Source organism: Mastigoproctus giganteus, chromosome 6 (genome assembly GCF_048544385.1).
Source record: "Mastigoproctus giganteus isolate SK-2022 chromosome 6, ASM4854438v1, whole genome shotgun sequence".
NCBI lineage: Eukaryota > Metazoa > Arthropoda > Arachnida > Uropygi > Thelyphonidae > Mastigoproctus > Mastigoproctus giganteus.
The window spans coordinates 173,713,723-173,727,774 of NC_143580.1; the positions used below are offsets into that span (position 1 = coordinate 173,713,723).

At 34.9% G+C, this 14,052-nt stretch overlaps 1 protein-coding gene across 2 annotated transcripts in view; it reads left to right on the forward strand.

The window, feature by feature from the left end:
• Cog2 (conserved oligomeric Golgi complex subunit 2) overlaps window positions 1-14,052 on the forward strand; it is a 462,981-nt gene that overhangs the window by 423,477 nt on the left and 25,452 nt on the right. For both annotated transcript variants that reach the window (XM_090375498.1, XM_090375496.1), the window contains exon 16: window positions 5,687-5,855. In XM_090375498.1, the coding sequence (XP_090231624.1) occupies window positions 5,687-5,855 (169 nt within the window). The remainder of the gene's footprint in view (window positions 1-5,686; window positions 5,856-14,052) is intronic.

The following is a 14,052-nucleotide window of genomic DNA, read 5'->3' on the forward strand; positions in this document are numbered from 1 at the left end:
TAAGAAGTGTAAAGCATGTGGGACAAACTCTGTGGTAACCAAGGCTACAGGCATGGAAAGCTCAGTAAACAAAGGATAGGGGACACTAGGAGTGAGTGTATGGAACCAAAGGGAGCAGTGGCTGAAAAGGTTTTGTAACCACTGATTTAGTACCTTACTGGTAGCCCAACAGACAGTAGAACTATATACATATGATCATGGGGGGGGGGTGATATGTTATTAGATGGTAAGTAATAAGCCTAGGCTGAAATTTACAAAGAAAGGGAAGAAATATGATAGCAATAGTAACCCAATTATCCTCAAATACTCTTATAATTCATGGGGTTTAAAAATTAAATATCAAAGCATAGACTTAGAGAAAAGCATAAGCCAATAGAACTCAGACATACTGGAAATGTAACTGTTCTTCCCACAAAGTGAGGTTCTGGTATTTCAGTAAGTCATATAACAGTCATGGAATATATAGTGAATCAAATAAAACAACTACAGCAACTCCCTGACTTATGTAAGGGTTGCATTCCGCAGCACTCGCAAATTTGATTGAATCAAAAAAGAAATGTTCGACAAACATGTAAATAGCATTATTTATTCAATTTTTTTATCTCATGTGCAGAAAAAATGACAGAAGTGTACAAAATTACAAAAATTTCAAAATTATAAAATTACAAAAAGAGGAGATACGCATAACGTCAGCAAGTTTTACCTTTCAAGCATCGTTGCCAGAATTAACTCTCCAGCTGATAAGCACACTGCTGCGGAAGTTAAGGGATATGGAGATTTATAAGGGATTTTTTCCAAAACATCACAAAATTTCTCTGCAACTGCAGAATCGGCACTGGCAACTTCACTGCATACTTTAATGTTTTGGAAACCAGCACGATGCTTGAATCTATTAAACCACCCTTTGCTTGCTATGAACTTATTATTATTATTTGCCATATGAGTGCAAGGAAGCCTGAAGCTTATGCTGCACCAGCCAAAAAAAAAATTCCCGAGTTACCCTCAGAAAGAGAAAGAAGAGAGAAGGGATTCACCAAGAAAGAGAAGAATGATGATATCCAGCTCAGGACTCTGGGTGTGCCAAGTGCATACTCACCAGATGTGAGCCCCTGGGGGATTGGCTTGGGGTTTGCCATACTTATCCTTAATATTTCATAAATATTTCTTGCTTTTTCTTGAATGACCATTGGACTCAGGGGCGTTTGCTTCTGAATCTGATTTTCCATCCATATTATTAATAGCTTTTCCACCTTCGATATATAGCACCTGAATGCTGTTTGTGATTACTGTTGATCTTAAATGCGTTGATCCTTTTACATGTTCTTTTATATGGACACTGTCCCTTAAAATAGTATTCACTGTTGAAGCAGCGAGACCTAATTCCATGCAATAGATGGCAAACTTTGTCTTGCTTCTTACTTCTTAAACATTTTCATCTTCATTTCTAAATCAATTTTGTTTAATTTTCTAGCACTGCCAGCACTTGCACTTTCCGTTGGACCCTTTCTCTTCACCATTGTAATAAGTAAATAGGAATTAAGAAAGATTTTGAAAATTTATTTTTTTTATATGGTTGAAGATTGAAGGGGACTAATTTCATCATAATACCATAATGTAAAAACCCACAGAATTCCAGTTATTGGTATTATAAGAAATGCGCAAACAGAAAATCCCAATAAATTGGAAAGTGCAAATTGTTTTTATTGTTTTATGGTAGTGACCTCCAGAAATGTGTTTTAGAAAAATATCACAAAGGCGTTCAAAATTGATTCTTATAATGGAACATACGATAAAGATGAAAGTGTAGTGCAATTTCCATTTTAAAAAAATGACCTTTTAGAGAAATAAATGGCTTATTATTTCATCGTATGAACCAGAGCAATAATGCTCAATACGTTCTACGTTAATATCAATATTTGTAAAAGAATAAGAGAAGTTTACCTCAGTATGATACGTAGAACACTTCTGTATGATACTCTCCAGAAATTAAAACTAAAACTTATAAATTATGTTTTAATTATAAATAAAAATTATAAATTGAAAATCTTACATTACAGTAATAAATAATTAAAAATCAAATGAACACAATTAAAAATCAATTTAATGCAATTAAAAAATTAATTTAATGAAAAAATTGCAAAATGACTTTCCTTTCTGAAGCTGACAATGCTTTTCGATTATATGTCGTGATCACAGGAATGAAAATTACCGAATAGGGATGAGCATGGAACTTAAATAGGGATTATTTGTCTTCGTGCATGCTCGTAAAAGACCACAAATCAGAGATTAGATATGGCTGGCAAACATTAACAAAATTCTCATGTAATTTAATATCGATGGTTTCTGCAATTAATAGTCTCGTATAATTGTTGGACACTAAGTATTTTGGCCTCGTTAAATGAAAAAGTATGTTTTTCATTAACAGCATGAAAGGCTAATTTTGACGCTGCTGGACGAGAAGCACGAACTGAAGTCCCGCTTATTAATTAACACACTAAAATTCAGAGGAAACTGCGTAGAACCCTGATAAGATGAGTCACAATCACTTCAAGAAATGTTGTATACTAGGTCATTTATTTGTGTTGTGAACAAGGAAAGGACTGAGCAGTTGTTCAGTATAGTGTGTAATTTCTGTATTGGCCTGGCTACTGTTTTAAATTCAGTATCTTTAAAGAATCTGTTAAGTTGTTTGTGCCTCTGTTCAACATATGGGACAGAAATAAAGTATTTTTTGATATTACTATTGTTGGTGTATTTTTTTTTTGTATTCTATCCTTAGCTTGTACCCTAATTCTGTCTATTGTAGCAAGTGGGTAACCCCTGTTTTATCTGCTGGTTAATATTTGTATTTCTGAGCCCAAAGCAGATTCCGTCGTTGAATATTTATAGCATTGAGAAATTGATTAAAGATAATCGATCTTTTGTAGGTGAACAGGTGATAGCTATTATAATGCAGAAGCATACCGATGTTTGTAGTTTTACGATAGATGTTAAATTGGATTTTATTTGCGTCCTGAGTAAGTGTGAAATTTAGAAAATATAATGACTTAGTATCCGTATTCTCCTTCTCCAATGTAAATTTGAGTCTAGAATGAATATTATTAAACGAATGTAAAATGTCTTGGATAGTACTGCTATTGGTAATAATTAGAACATCGTCTAAATACCTCCCATAGTATTTGATATTGGGTAGAAAAGGCATCAGGTGTATACGTTCAATCAATGAGAGATAGATCTCTGATATTAGGCCGGTCAGGCTTAATCCCATTGGCAAACCAAAAATTTGTTTGTATACTTTGTCTCAAAAGGTGATGTAGTTCGCTTCAACTAAGAGTTTAATTAAGTGAAAAATTTCCTTGATAGGAAGCTTCGTATAATTAATCAGTATCGAGTTATTATTTAACATATCCCAAAGAATATCTAATGTGTATTCAAAGTTTACATTTGTATATAACGAGTTAACATCTAGTGAGAATAAATTATCATTACCACCAAGTCTACTGTCCTTAAGGTTATTATATAGTGTATCATAGTGCTTAATCCCAAATTGTATCGCCTGTCTAAAGGGTTTTATGATGCTATATACATGTGTGGCCAAGGATGTAAATGCCAAGTTTCTGTAGGAAACAATAGGCCGAATAGGAAATCCTGTCTTATGTAATTTGACCTGACTGAAAAGTGCAGGAATACTGTACGTTCTGGCCTTCAATTCCTTTAACTGAGCCATAGTAATGTAGTCATTTTTTCAATATCTTGTTAACTTTTTATTGTATTAATTGACCAAATTGGTAAATAGTGCCGGGTCTACTTCAAGATAAGTGGAGGTATCTGATACAACTGACGCAAACTTACTAATATAATCAGGTTTATTAAGTATTACCACTGTATCTCCTTTATCAGCTCTCTGAATAATAATGTCTTTATTTCCCCAAAGCTCATGTAAAGCTGAACTGTCACGTTTATTCAATTTAGGAACTCGCATTACTTTTATGTTATTCACCACTAGGCTAACTTGTTGAATAAATAAATCTTTTTGTGGAACATTACGAAGTCCAAATTCAATATCAATTACACAGGGTTTTTTAGGTAGTTTTCGAGGTGCTAAATTGTAATTTAATCCTTGGATAAAAGTAAAATCTGGTCCTGCTATAGGGTATATGAGGAAAGATTTGTAACCTGTTGATATGTCGGTTTGTTCAATGTTGGGTGAGGGAGGGAGGGGGGTGTTGCGGACTAGTTGAAGTATTCTGCAGTAGACTGTTGTGCGTATGCATGGGGGGTGGTCAACTCATATGCGTTTGGTCTCAAGCTCATTCCATGTTAGAGCTTGCACGAACGTGTCTTGACCCTCCTGATAATGTATTCAATTTGTTAGCGTGTCTGTTTTTAATTCTGAGGCCTATGCTTCACATCGCAAATCTATGGAAGTCTTCAATGCAGACTGATCGTTAGGATGCAGATAATTTTTTAATTTGTTGCAAAGTATCCTAACTTGGATAGGTATTTTTGTTTATTAGAATACCGAGAACTTAAGGCAAGCTTAACTATATTACACGATGTGGCAATTGCTAGTTGCTTAAAGCCCGAAATTTTATGATTTAAATTGACTCTGGCAAACTTCAGAATGATGTTGTTTTGAAGGCAATACTTTAGAAAAGAAATATGGTAACTTTGGGCCAAGTATCTTGCACCAAGGTGTTCAAAAATCTTCCATAATTGTGTGTATCGATAGGTTACACCTGAAGAGAGAGAAAGTGAATGAAATAGTCAGTAAGAGATTAAAAATGAATTTGATAGTATGAACCATCAAATTGAGCTATAATGCTCAATACGTTCTACGTTGATATCAATATTTGTAAAAGAATAAGAGAAGTTTACCTCAGTATGATACATAGAAACTTTAATTGTGTTTGTTTTAATTTCTGGAGAGTATCATACGGAAGTGTTCTACGTATCATATTGAGGTGAACTTCCCTTATTCTTTTATAAATAGCTTAGTTATATAGCGAAAATTTCATCTTCCAGAGTCTTGGAACGAATTATCAAAAAACAACGTGTTATTGGGTTCACATTACAATATTTTCACGATACCTCCATTTATTCCTATGGGATACAAAATACATTTCCTCAATTTTTTTTTTAAGTTTGCACCCGCCGGCAAAAACTTACGTAGTCAAATTTCCTTAAGTTGAGTATTACATTAGCCGGGGAGTGGCTGTAATAGGAATTTTGAGAATATTGAGAAAAGCCCTTAAGGTAAAAGAGAAATGAAAGTAGCAAATAAAGGACAATGTAAACAATCATCTGTTAATTTTTAACCAAATCAGGTAATACTCAATAATAAAAGTATTTAAATGAAACTATGAATAGCAGAGGAAAACATACCTAAAAATACAACTATATCAGAATCATTTTGAATAAAAGTATTTTTAAAAAAAAAATTATGAAAACTAAAGTAAATTGTTAATAAATTATCACCTACTTAATTATTTATACATTTACTTTCATATCTTGACTGGTTTGGTCAAATTTGAAATTTTTATACATATATATATATATATATATATATATATATATATATATATATATTATTTTATTTATTATTATTTATTTTATTTATTTATTTTTATTTTTTTTTTTTTGCACCAAAATTCTTATGTATATTTTCAAAATAATTACATTGCAGGTATCATGCTGTTACTGGAGATGTTTTAACATCAGTCAAAAAAATGGAAGATAGCTTAAAAAGACTGAAACGTGCAAGAGACAAAACATCTACTGCATCCTCAGGGATAAATGATGACGATAAGATTAGACACCAGCTTGTACTTGATGTTGAAAGTTATGGGCAAAAGGTAATGTATTTTGCATATGTTCTTCCCTATCAAAACTTTTTTATGGAACTCTTAAAAAGACTTAAAATACCCTCACAGAATTGCTTATTGGTTCATACCAGCTGTGCTAGAATTATATGCAAATGTATTCAAATACAAGTGTAATTTTAATTCTTTTGAAGATAAATTTAATGTTTTTTGTGAGATGCCAGCAGAGTACACACAGCTATATTTGATGTACACACATAAAATTATTACCATAATCCTTAATAAGGTTTGTCATGATATCATTGTCAAAATATTCATGAGTTTTGTAATGTATATTTGTACACATTTTCCTTCCAAACAATATGAATGTATTCCAGATCTAATATGGTCATTGAATGGCAGGATAATGCAGACTATAATAATTGTGAAGACACTTCAGTGTACATTCATTGAAAAGAAATTTAATAAGAGCCAACTAATATTAATATATATAAATAACCATGTTCTTGTCCTATCTGGGAACCTTCCTCGCTGGTGTCTAATACTAAAAAATTTAACTTTAATTTGAGAGAAAAAAATGGCAAAATGAATAAAGAAACAAGTAACAGCCAACAATGTCTTAAACTGGATACATTCTAAGTAGATCATGGGTATGGTCACATGCTGGTGACCTGCTTAGGTTTGATAGTTAAGGACCAATGCCTTGTGCATGGGGGGGGGGGGAGAGAGAGAGAGAGAGAGAGATGTTGGAAAGGAAGCAAATTACTTCTGGAATAAACTGAAAACAATTAGCCATGGGGAGAATAGTTACTTTCCCTTTGTTAAAGTTTGTCATTGTACATTTTCCATAATCATGTAACCCAGTCTAGTGTGGTAACCCCGTTCCTTTATTCTTACTTAATCTTCCCTTGCGTCTCTTCAAGGTAATGCTTTTGACGCTAGCATGTCACCCTGTAAATTGTGTCCTCTTTTCAGGGAAGGGGGGGTGATGGAGGTAGTTTTGATTAGTAGAGAATCTGCTTTAATTTGGTTATGTCCTTCAAAGTGAACTCTGATCTTTTGAACTCCTAGCTATTCTAGACAAGTTTTCTCCCAGGTTGGATAGCTTTGGGGAGGGGTGAAGAATTCCAGATGCTGGATTAGTCATCACCGAGGAAGTTCCAGTATAGGAATGAAAACATACAGTTCAGGCTGTAGTTTGGAACTGTATATTAGTACAGGTAACCTCGTATAACACAGTAGTTAGGTTCCTATAAAATGTCATGTTGGACAAAACCATGTTATACAGGACTAAGAAAAATTACAAAGATGGGGGTTACATTCCAAAAACTAACAAAAATACACCATATAGATTTCTCGTATCTTCTGCTCTCTTTAAAAAATCAGTAATCTGGGTTTGTTTGCTTTTGCTTGATAAATCTTTGTGAATTTCATCATATGGAACTAAGCATTTTTGAAGCTCCCTTTTGAACTTTGGTCTCCTTTCATTCAAGAATCTGCATTAAAAAAAATAAGATTCTAATTGCTCGGCTAACTTTATGCCTTCCATATGCTTTTTAGTATAAAATTTGGAAGTTTAGAATTTTAATCTGCACTATCTTTGAATTGAATTTACCTCCGATGCCATTTCCACCAAATCCACTTCGCCATCCTCTTTTTCTACCAGTAATCCTTGAACGTCTTCAGTAATCATATCTTTTTTTTTTAATTTTTTTTAGGAACTTAGGCGACTAAGGCCATGTTACTCTGTGTATATTGTCTATAAATTGCATGTGTCCTGAAGTCGATTTTCTGTTTTGCTGGACGAAAAACCAAAGTTTCAGGGAGAAAAAAACCATGCTGCCCTCGCCCAAGCCCAACATACTCAGCCACGTGAAAAAGACCCATAAAAATTCCTTCCATCATCGAGGGATTCAAACTCAGGTCTTTTCCACCCAGCGTGGGGAGGAAAGTGATTCTGTCAACTGTGCTACCCACGAGGGCTTCAGTAGTCATATCATCAAAACCTTCCCCTCCTACCGACTTAGCAAGTCTACTATCACACCAATTAAGTTTTCTGCCGGTTCGACCATATTTCCTGAATGAACTCACTTTGGCCATACATTTTTCCACGCACATTTAACGTTGACTGTTTTACTTCTTTCAGGGATAAAGCTTTGATTCTGATACAGTCCACAACTGAAAAATATTTCCATGCCTCCATTACTTTAATAGATCGTAATAATTTTTTTCCAAAATCCATTGTAACGATTTTCTGATGTAATGAGTTTTAAAGGTGGATATAATGCCTTGATTTAATGGCTGAATGAAAGAAGTTGTATTAACCCAGTACAACGGTGGCAGTAGGAACATAACTTCAACGTTTGGATGAATTAAATCTTTTGGATGGCTGGTGTGCTATCCAATAGTAATAAAACTTTCGAAATCTAGATTTTTTTTCCACAATTTCAAGCACAAGTTGAATAGCACAGAACATAACATGGGGATTTCCCAACAAAATTAAATATAGGGATTTCTCAATTTTTTTTTTTTTTTTTTTTTAAACTAGAGAGTCAACAGAAATATTTATCCAGTCCTTTAAATGTAGATAAACTTACAGATTCCACAAGAGTAGATGGGAGTTTATTTCAACAGTCAATCACTCTTTGAATAAAGGAAAATTTTTGAACATCTGGTCAATTCCCCCCCCCCCCCCAGTTTAAAATTATGTATATCATGTGACTAAGTTTTAAAACTCTCTTAGCATTCCCTCAAGCTTACAAGCAGATTGGAAAATTTTATAAATGGTGTGGTTGTTAATAATTATGTACATGACATTATCAATTCATCTTATTTTTAATAATCAAGTATGTACATGATATTACTAATGAGTGTTTTGAATCAGAACAGTGTTCCAGCGCACTCTTCTGCATTCCAAGCCATGCTTGCAAGGCCTGAAACACCTCAATAAGGTCACTCCACAGATGCCCAGTTTCCTAAACAGTGTGGATTACAGAATTTAAATCTCTCTTAATAGGAATATAAATAAATAATAAATTTTCTGTTTATACTCCGGGACAACCAAACGGTCAGAGGAGTTCACAAGATAGAAAGAATACAAGAAACAGCACCGTATTCAGCAGTCACGGGCTTGAACCCCGGTCACTCAAGGCACGTGTATTTATGCACCCACGCGCCTGACCACTAGGCTACAGCGGCCTTCACTTTCTACCTTCTTCATCCAGCAGATCCACATATTTCTTTAAATGGATGCAATATTCAAGATACTGCTTAACCATTGCTTTATGTAATGGAATAATCATTTATTTATCTCTACTGACAAAGTTTCTGTATATCAACAGAACTTCACAAGCTGTATAAGCAGCCTATCTTCCCTTCAAAACTTTGTATCGCATTGTATAGTTACTCCCAAGTCCTGTTCATTATCTACAAAATTAAGTTTGGTGGTATATTACTCTGGGATTACTGCTGTGCAGAGGCAGAACTTTCATTCTCCAGTCTTACCTCAGCTGTAATTTCTCATCCATCCAGATAACTTGTTAGTACTTTTGAAGTAGCATAACCTGATTATGCTTATTAACTAACCTGTCCACATTTGTAACATAGTTAGACATTAAACTTGAATAACTACATCAGTATCATTAATGAAAGGTAAAAACACTAAGGGGCCAAGAACTGAACCCTGTAGAACCAAATTCATAACATTAGTACATGAAGAGCAGTAGCCATTTATAACTTCTCTCTGTCTCCTGCTACTTAACCATCCCTTTATCCACAATAACTTGCCCTTAATTCCACATTGCTCCAATGTATACAGATTTCTTTCATGTGAGACTCTATCAAAAGCTTTATTGAAATCTAAAAAAATGATTTATGCATTCCATAGTTCTTTAGTAACAATCTCATAGTAGCCAATTCAATTAACCAGACATGATCTACCCTAGATCCATCCTGTGATTCCCTTATAATTCCTTACTTCCTAAATGATCTTATATTGCATCCTTAACTATGGACTTTATAATCTTCCCTAGCAAGAAAACACAAAACACTTGTCATCTATAGCTTAAATTTGATCACAAATATCATGGAACAGCTGTAGCATAAAGAAACCCACTTACCCAATGCATGCAAACAAGCATCGTCCTTCATAATAAGACTATGTGTGTGTGTGTGTGTGTGTGTGTGTGTGTGTGTGTGTGTGTGTGTGTGTGTGTGTGTGTGTGTGTGTGTGTGTGTGTGTGTGTGTGTGTGTGTGTGTGTGTGTAATAAAATTTGCATCTTAAGAAATATATAAAAGAATTACAGGACAATTTTATCATTGCCCCAGTAGATAAAGCTTCTAACAACTTTGCCATCTTTTGAAAGCAATTTTACTATAATCAACTTAAAAATGAAATAGAAAATAGTTCCACTTTTACTCCCTGCGATCTTAATCCTGCTTCCACAATTAAAAAGCTAATAGCTTTACACAAAAAACTACATACTAAATTACAGAACTCAATCCTACTCTTTCTACATATGATAGCCAAATTCCATAAACAGCCTGTAGACTTCAAATTCATTACTAGTTCCAAAAAATAGTGGCTGCTACCACCCAGGTAAACAACTTTTTAAATTACTCAATACTATTTTTAACAATCTTACATCTACTTGGATCATAAACAATAACTAAGCTGTCATCATCAACATCTTCAAATCTGATATCACCATAACCAGCATAGAAACTTTTGATTTCACCAACCTCTTCACTTCAATACCACATAACCTACTAGTATTTGTGCTAAAACAACTTTATCGCAGATACAAAGATAAATTGAATATATGTGATAATACATGGAACAATTATGTCAATCTCTGTTTACGTAATAACCATAGCTTCGATGGCAAATATACTTATAAACAAACCATTGATGTACCTATGGGTTCCCAAATTTCCAGCTTAGTATCCAGTCTATTTTTACACTATTATAAAGAAATATACACCACAAACAACCCTAATCATAACTTTTTAGCATTCAGATATGTAGATGAATCCTTGTTTTAAATACAAACTTTGAACCTTTAGCAAGCAATTTACTCCATTGAATACCTAAACTGAATAAAGAAAACTCTGATAGTCACACAGCCAACTTCCTTGACCTCAATATCATCTACCTTACCAATTGGCACTCTGATATTTCCAACAAAGTATATAAAAATATAATTTGTACTCAAACCATTGCCGGGTGGGTAAAATGCCTATCTGGCAACTGAAAGGTCGTGGGTTCGAATCCCGCCTCGGGCTTGGATCAGAGTAAATGCACAAAAACTTTGGGAGATGCATTATAGCCACAAAAGCTGATGCACCAACAACTAACAAAGCCACTCAAACCATTAGAATTCTTGACTTGCTAACATATGCAGTAACCATTTACTGTTCACCCAAGTTGTACGACTTCTTTACAATAAGCTAATTAATAATAACATCTATCTATTTTATAAAATACAGTTTCAATATAGTCTTGCATTTTATCAGTAATACATTTAGTTATAATTTACTATGAACTGGTCATTTCTAATTGTATTTGTACAGTTGTAATATCATATGGTCGGATTTCCACTGCTTAGTAAGTAATAGCTATAGATGATTTCCTATGGAATTGTTTTCCTTGGAATGAGTATTTTGTTTCTTTACTCACTAAGTTTCTACTGTTTAAATATTTACTTCCTACATGGTTTTTTTAAAATTTTTTTTTTTTTATATATATAAACCCCAAACATGAGAGGTATTAGAACCTATAGTACTTAGTGCCTTGCTTGGGTTGGAGGTTGAGAAGACGAAAGAATATATTTGTTGACACTGGACTTGAATTTCTGTAGACTGTAATTTTCAGGAAATAAGTATGAAGGAAGGTGGTTCCAGAAAACGGCAGTTGAATGAATAAACGAGGAAGATGAAAAGTTAGTTCTATGAGTTTGAAGTTGAACAGTAAATGGATGTTGGCTGGTTGCAGCACGTGTTCAGACTGTTTTAACAGAGAGAGAGGAAATTATAGAAGCCAATTCAGAAGAACAGTGCCCATGGAAGTATCTGTAGTAGAGGCATGCAGCAGAAACAGTATGTCTATGAGACAGCGAGTGGAGAGACTTTGTTAAAGACAAATCATTAATTAGCCTAACTGCCCTCTTCTGAATGGAATCAAGAAGCCTGAGAGAGGTTTTGGGGGCACCACCCCAGATGTGGGAACAATATTCCATGGCAGGGCAGATTTGCGATTTATACAGAGTGAGCAGCTGTTTGGAAGAAAAGTAACACTGAGAGCAAAAGAAAAAACCAAGTTTTTTTAGATGCAGAGGAAGCAATATTTGTAATGTGCTTATGCCAAGAGAGATTAGAAGTCAGGGTAATCCCCAAAGGAGATATATGATTTTGCCTAGAAATCGGAGTGTCACTAAAGATAAGCATAGGAGCAGAAGAATCCTTTTTGCGAGATATAAGACAAGACTGAGTTTTAGAAGGTTTGAAATCAACTAAGTTTGCCCCACTGGAGAATTACCTGAAGATCGGCATTTAAGGAATTGTTAGCAGAATTTCGAGAAGTTGAAGCTGATTGAGCAGGACAAGATTTCTCAAAATGGAAAGGGGAATGCAATGTGCTATCATCGGCAAAACTATGGATAGGATTTCCAGTCAAAGGAAGAAGGTCATTAATATACAAGAGGAAAAGAGTGGGGAAAAGAACTGAACCTTGGGGGACACTGGCATTAGTGGAGAAGTTAGAAGATAGAGAGCCATCTACCGTCACCCTCAGTGAGCGATCACAGAGAAAACTGGATAACCAATTACTAAAAACAGTTGGCAAACCATAAGATGGAAGCTTGTTTAGAAGACCTTTATGCGAAAGACAATCGAAAGCCTTTGAGATGTCAAGAGCAACTACTTGTGTTTCACCGAACCTTTCCATTGAATTAGTCCATAAATGGGCAACATAAGCCAGAATATCACCAGTAGATTGACACTGGTGGAATCCGTACTGGCGATTGTTGATCAGACAGAAGGTTTCTAGGTAGTTTAAGAGTTGGCGGTTAATTGATTTCTCCATTACTTTAGAAAGAGTAGAAGTAATTGCAATGGGACGATAATTGGATGGGAGGGATTTGTCACCCTTTTTAGGAACTGGCTGGATATGAGAGGTTTTGTGAACAAGTGGAGAAATACCATCAGGACCTGGAGCTTTCTTAGCATCAAGATTCATCAAAATCCTTCTGACATCCTTTTGATGGAAGACCACAGGAAGCATTGAATGGAGCTTGTTGGGAATGGTGGGACACCTCCCACCATTCCCAACAAGCTCCAAGATCATTAATACATGAGTTGGAAGAAAAATAGGATGCTAGCAGGTCAGCTTTATCCTTGGCTGAAGTGACAACTGAACCATCTGGTTTGGAGTGAGGTGGGAGCAGAGATGGGCAAAAGTTGCAGCCAATAGCTTAGGCAAGAGACCAGAATGCTCGGCTACCATTAGGGCAAGAAGCAAGTTTTTTTCTCTTAGCCTGTTCAAACTCTAGTTTTGATTGATTAATAACTGCTTTACAATTGTTGCGAGCTTTGGTGTACGCAGAAAATGAAACTGGAGAATTAGAAACAAGCCAATTATGATATGCAACATTCTTCTCTTGAACAGCCTTAGCAGATTTATTGGAAAACCAAGGTTTCGATGAAGGACGAGATTTTAAAGTGGAGTGTGGGATAAAGGATTCCATTCCTGCAAGAATAATTTCACTGACACTATCTGAGCAAACGTTGACATCAGAAGTTTTGAAACAATAATCTGACCAAGGAAAAGAAGTCTCGCAGATCATCCCATTTTCCATTCTTCTAATGCCAAACAACACGAGGATGGGAATAGCCATTAGATAAAGTTTCCATTGGAGAAGAGACAATCACCAAGTTGTGATCTGAAGTGCCTAAAGGACCTGTCACTTCGACTGTGTACTTAGAAGGGTTGTTTGTGAGAAAAAGATCAAGCATATTGGCTGTATGATTAGGATTGTCTGGTGTTCTTGTAGCTAAATGAACAATCTGTGCAAGGTCATTAGTAATTGCAAAAGCCTCAGCATCTCGACCAGCTGGGTCGGTGTGACTAGAAAACAGAAGTCAGCTGGAGTTGTGAACATTAAAATCGCCAAGGAAAATTACCTCGCTGTTAGGAAAGTTGGACTGGAGAAAGTCAAGTTGCAAAGAGAGGAA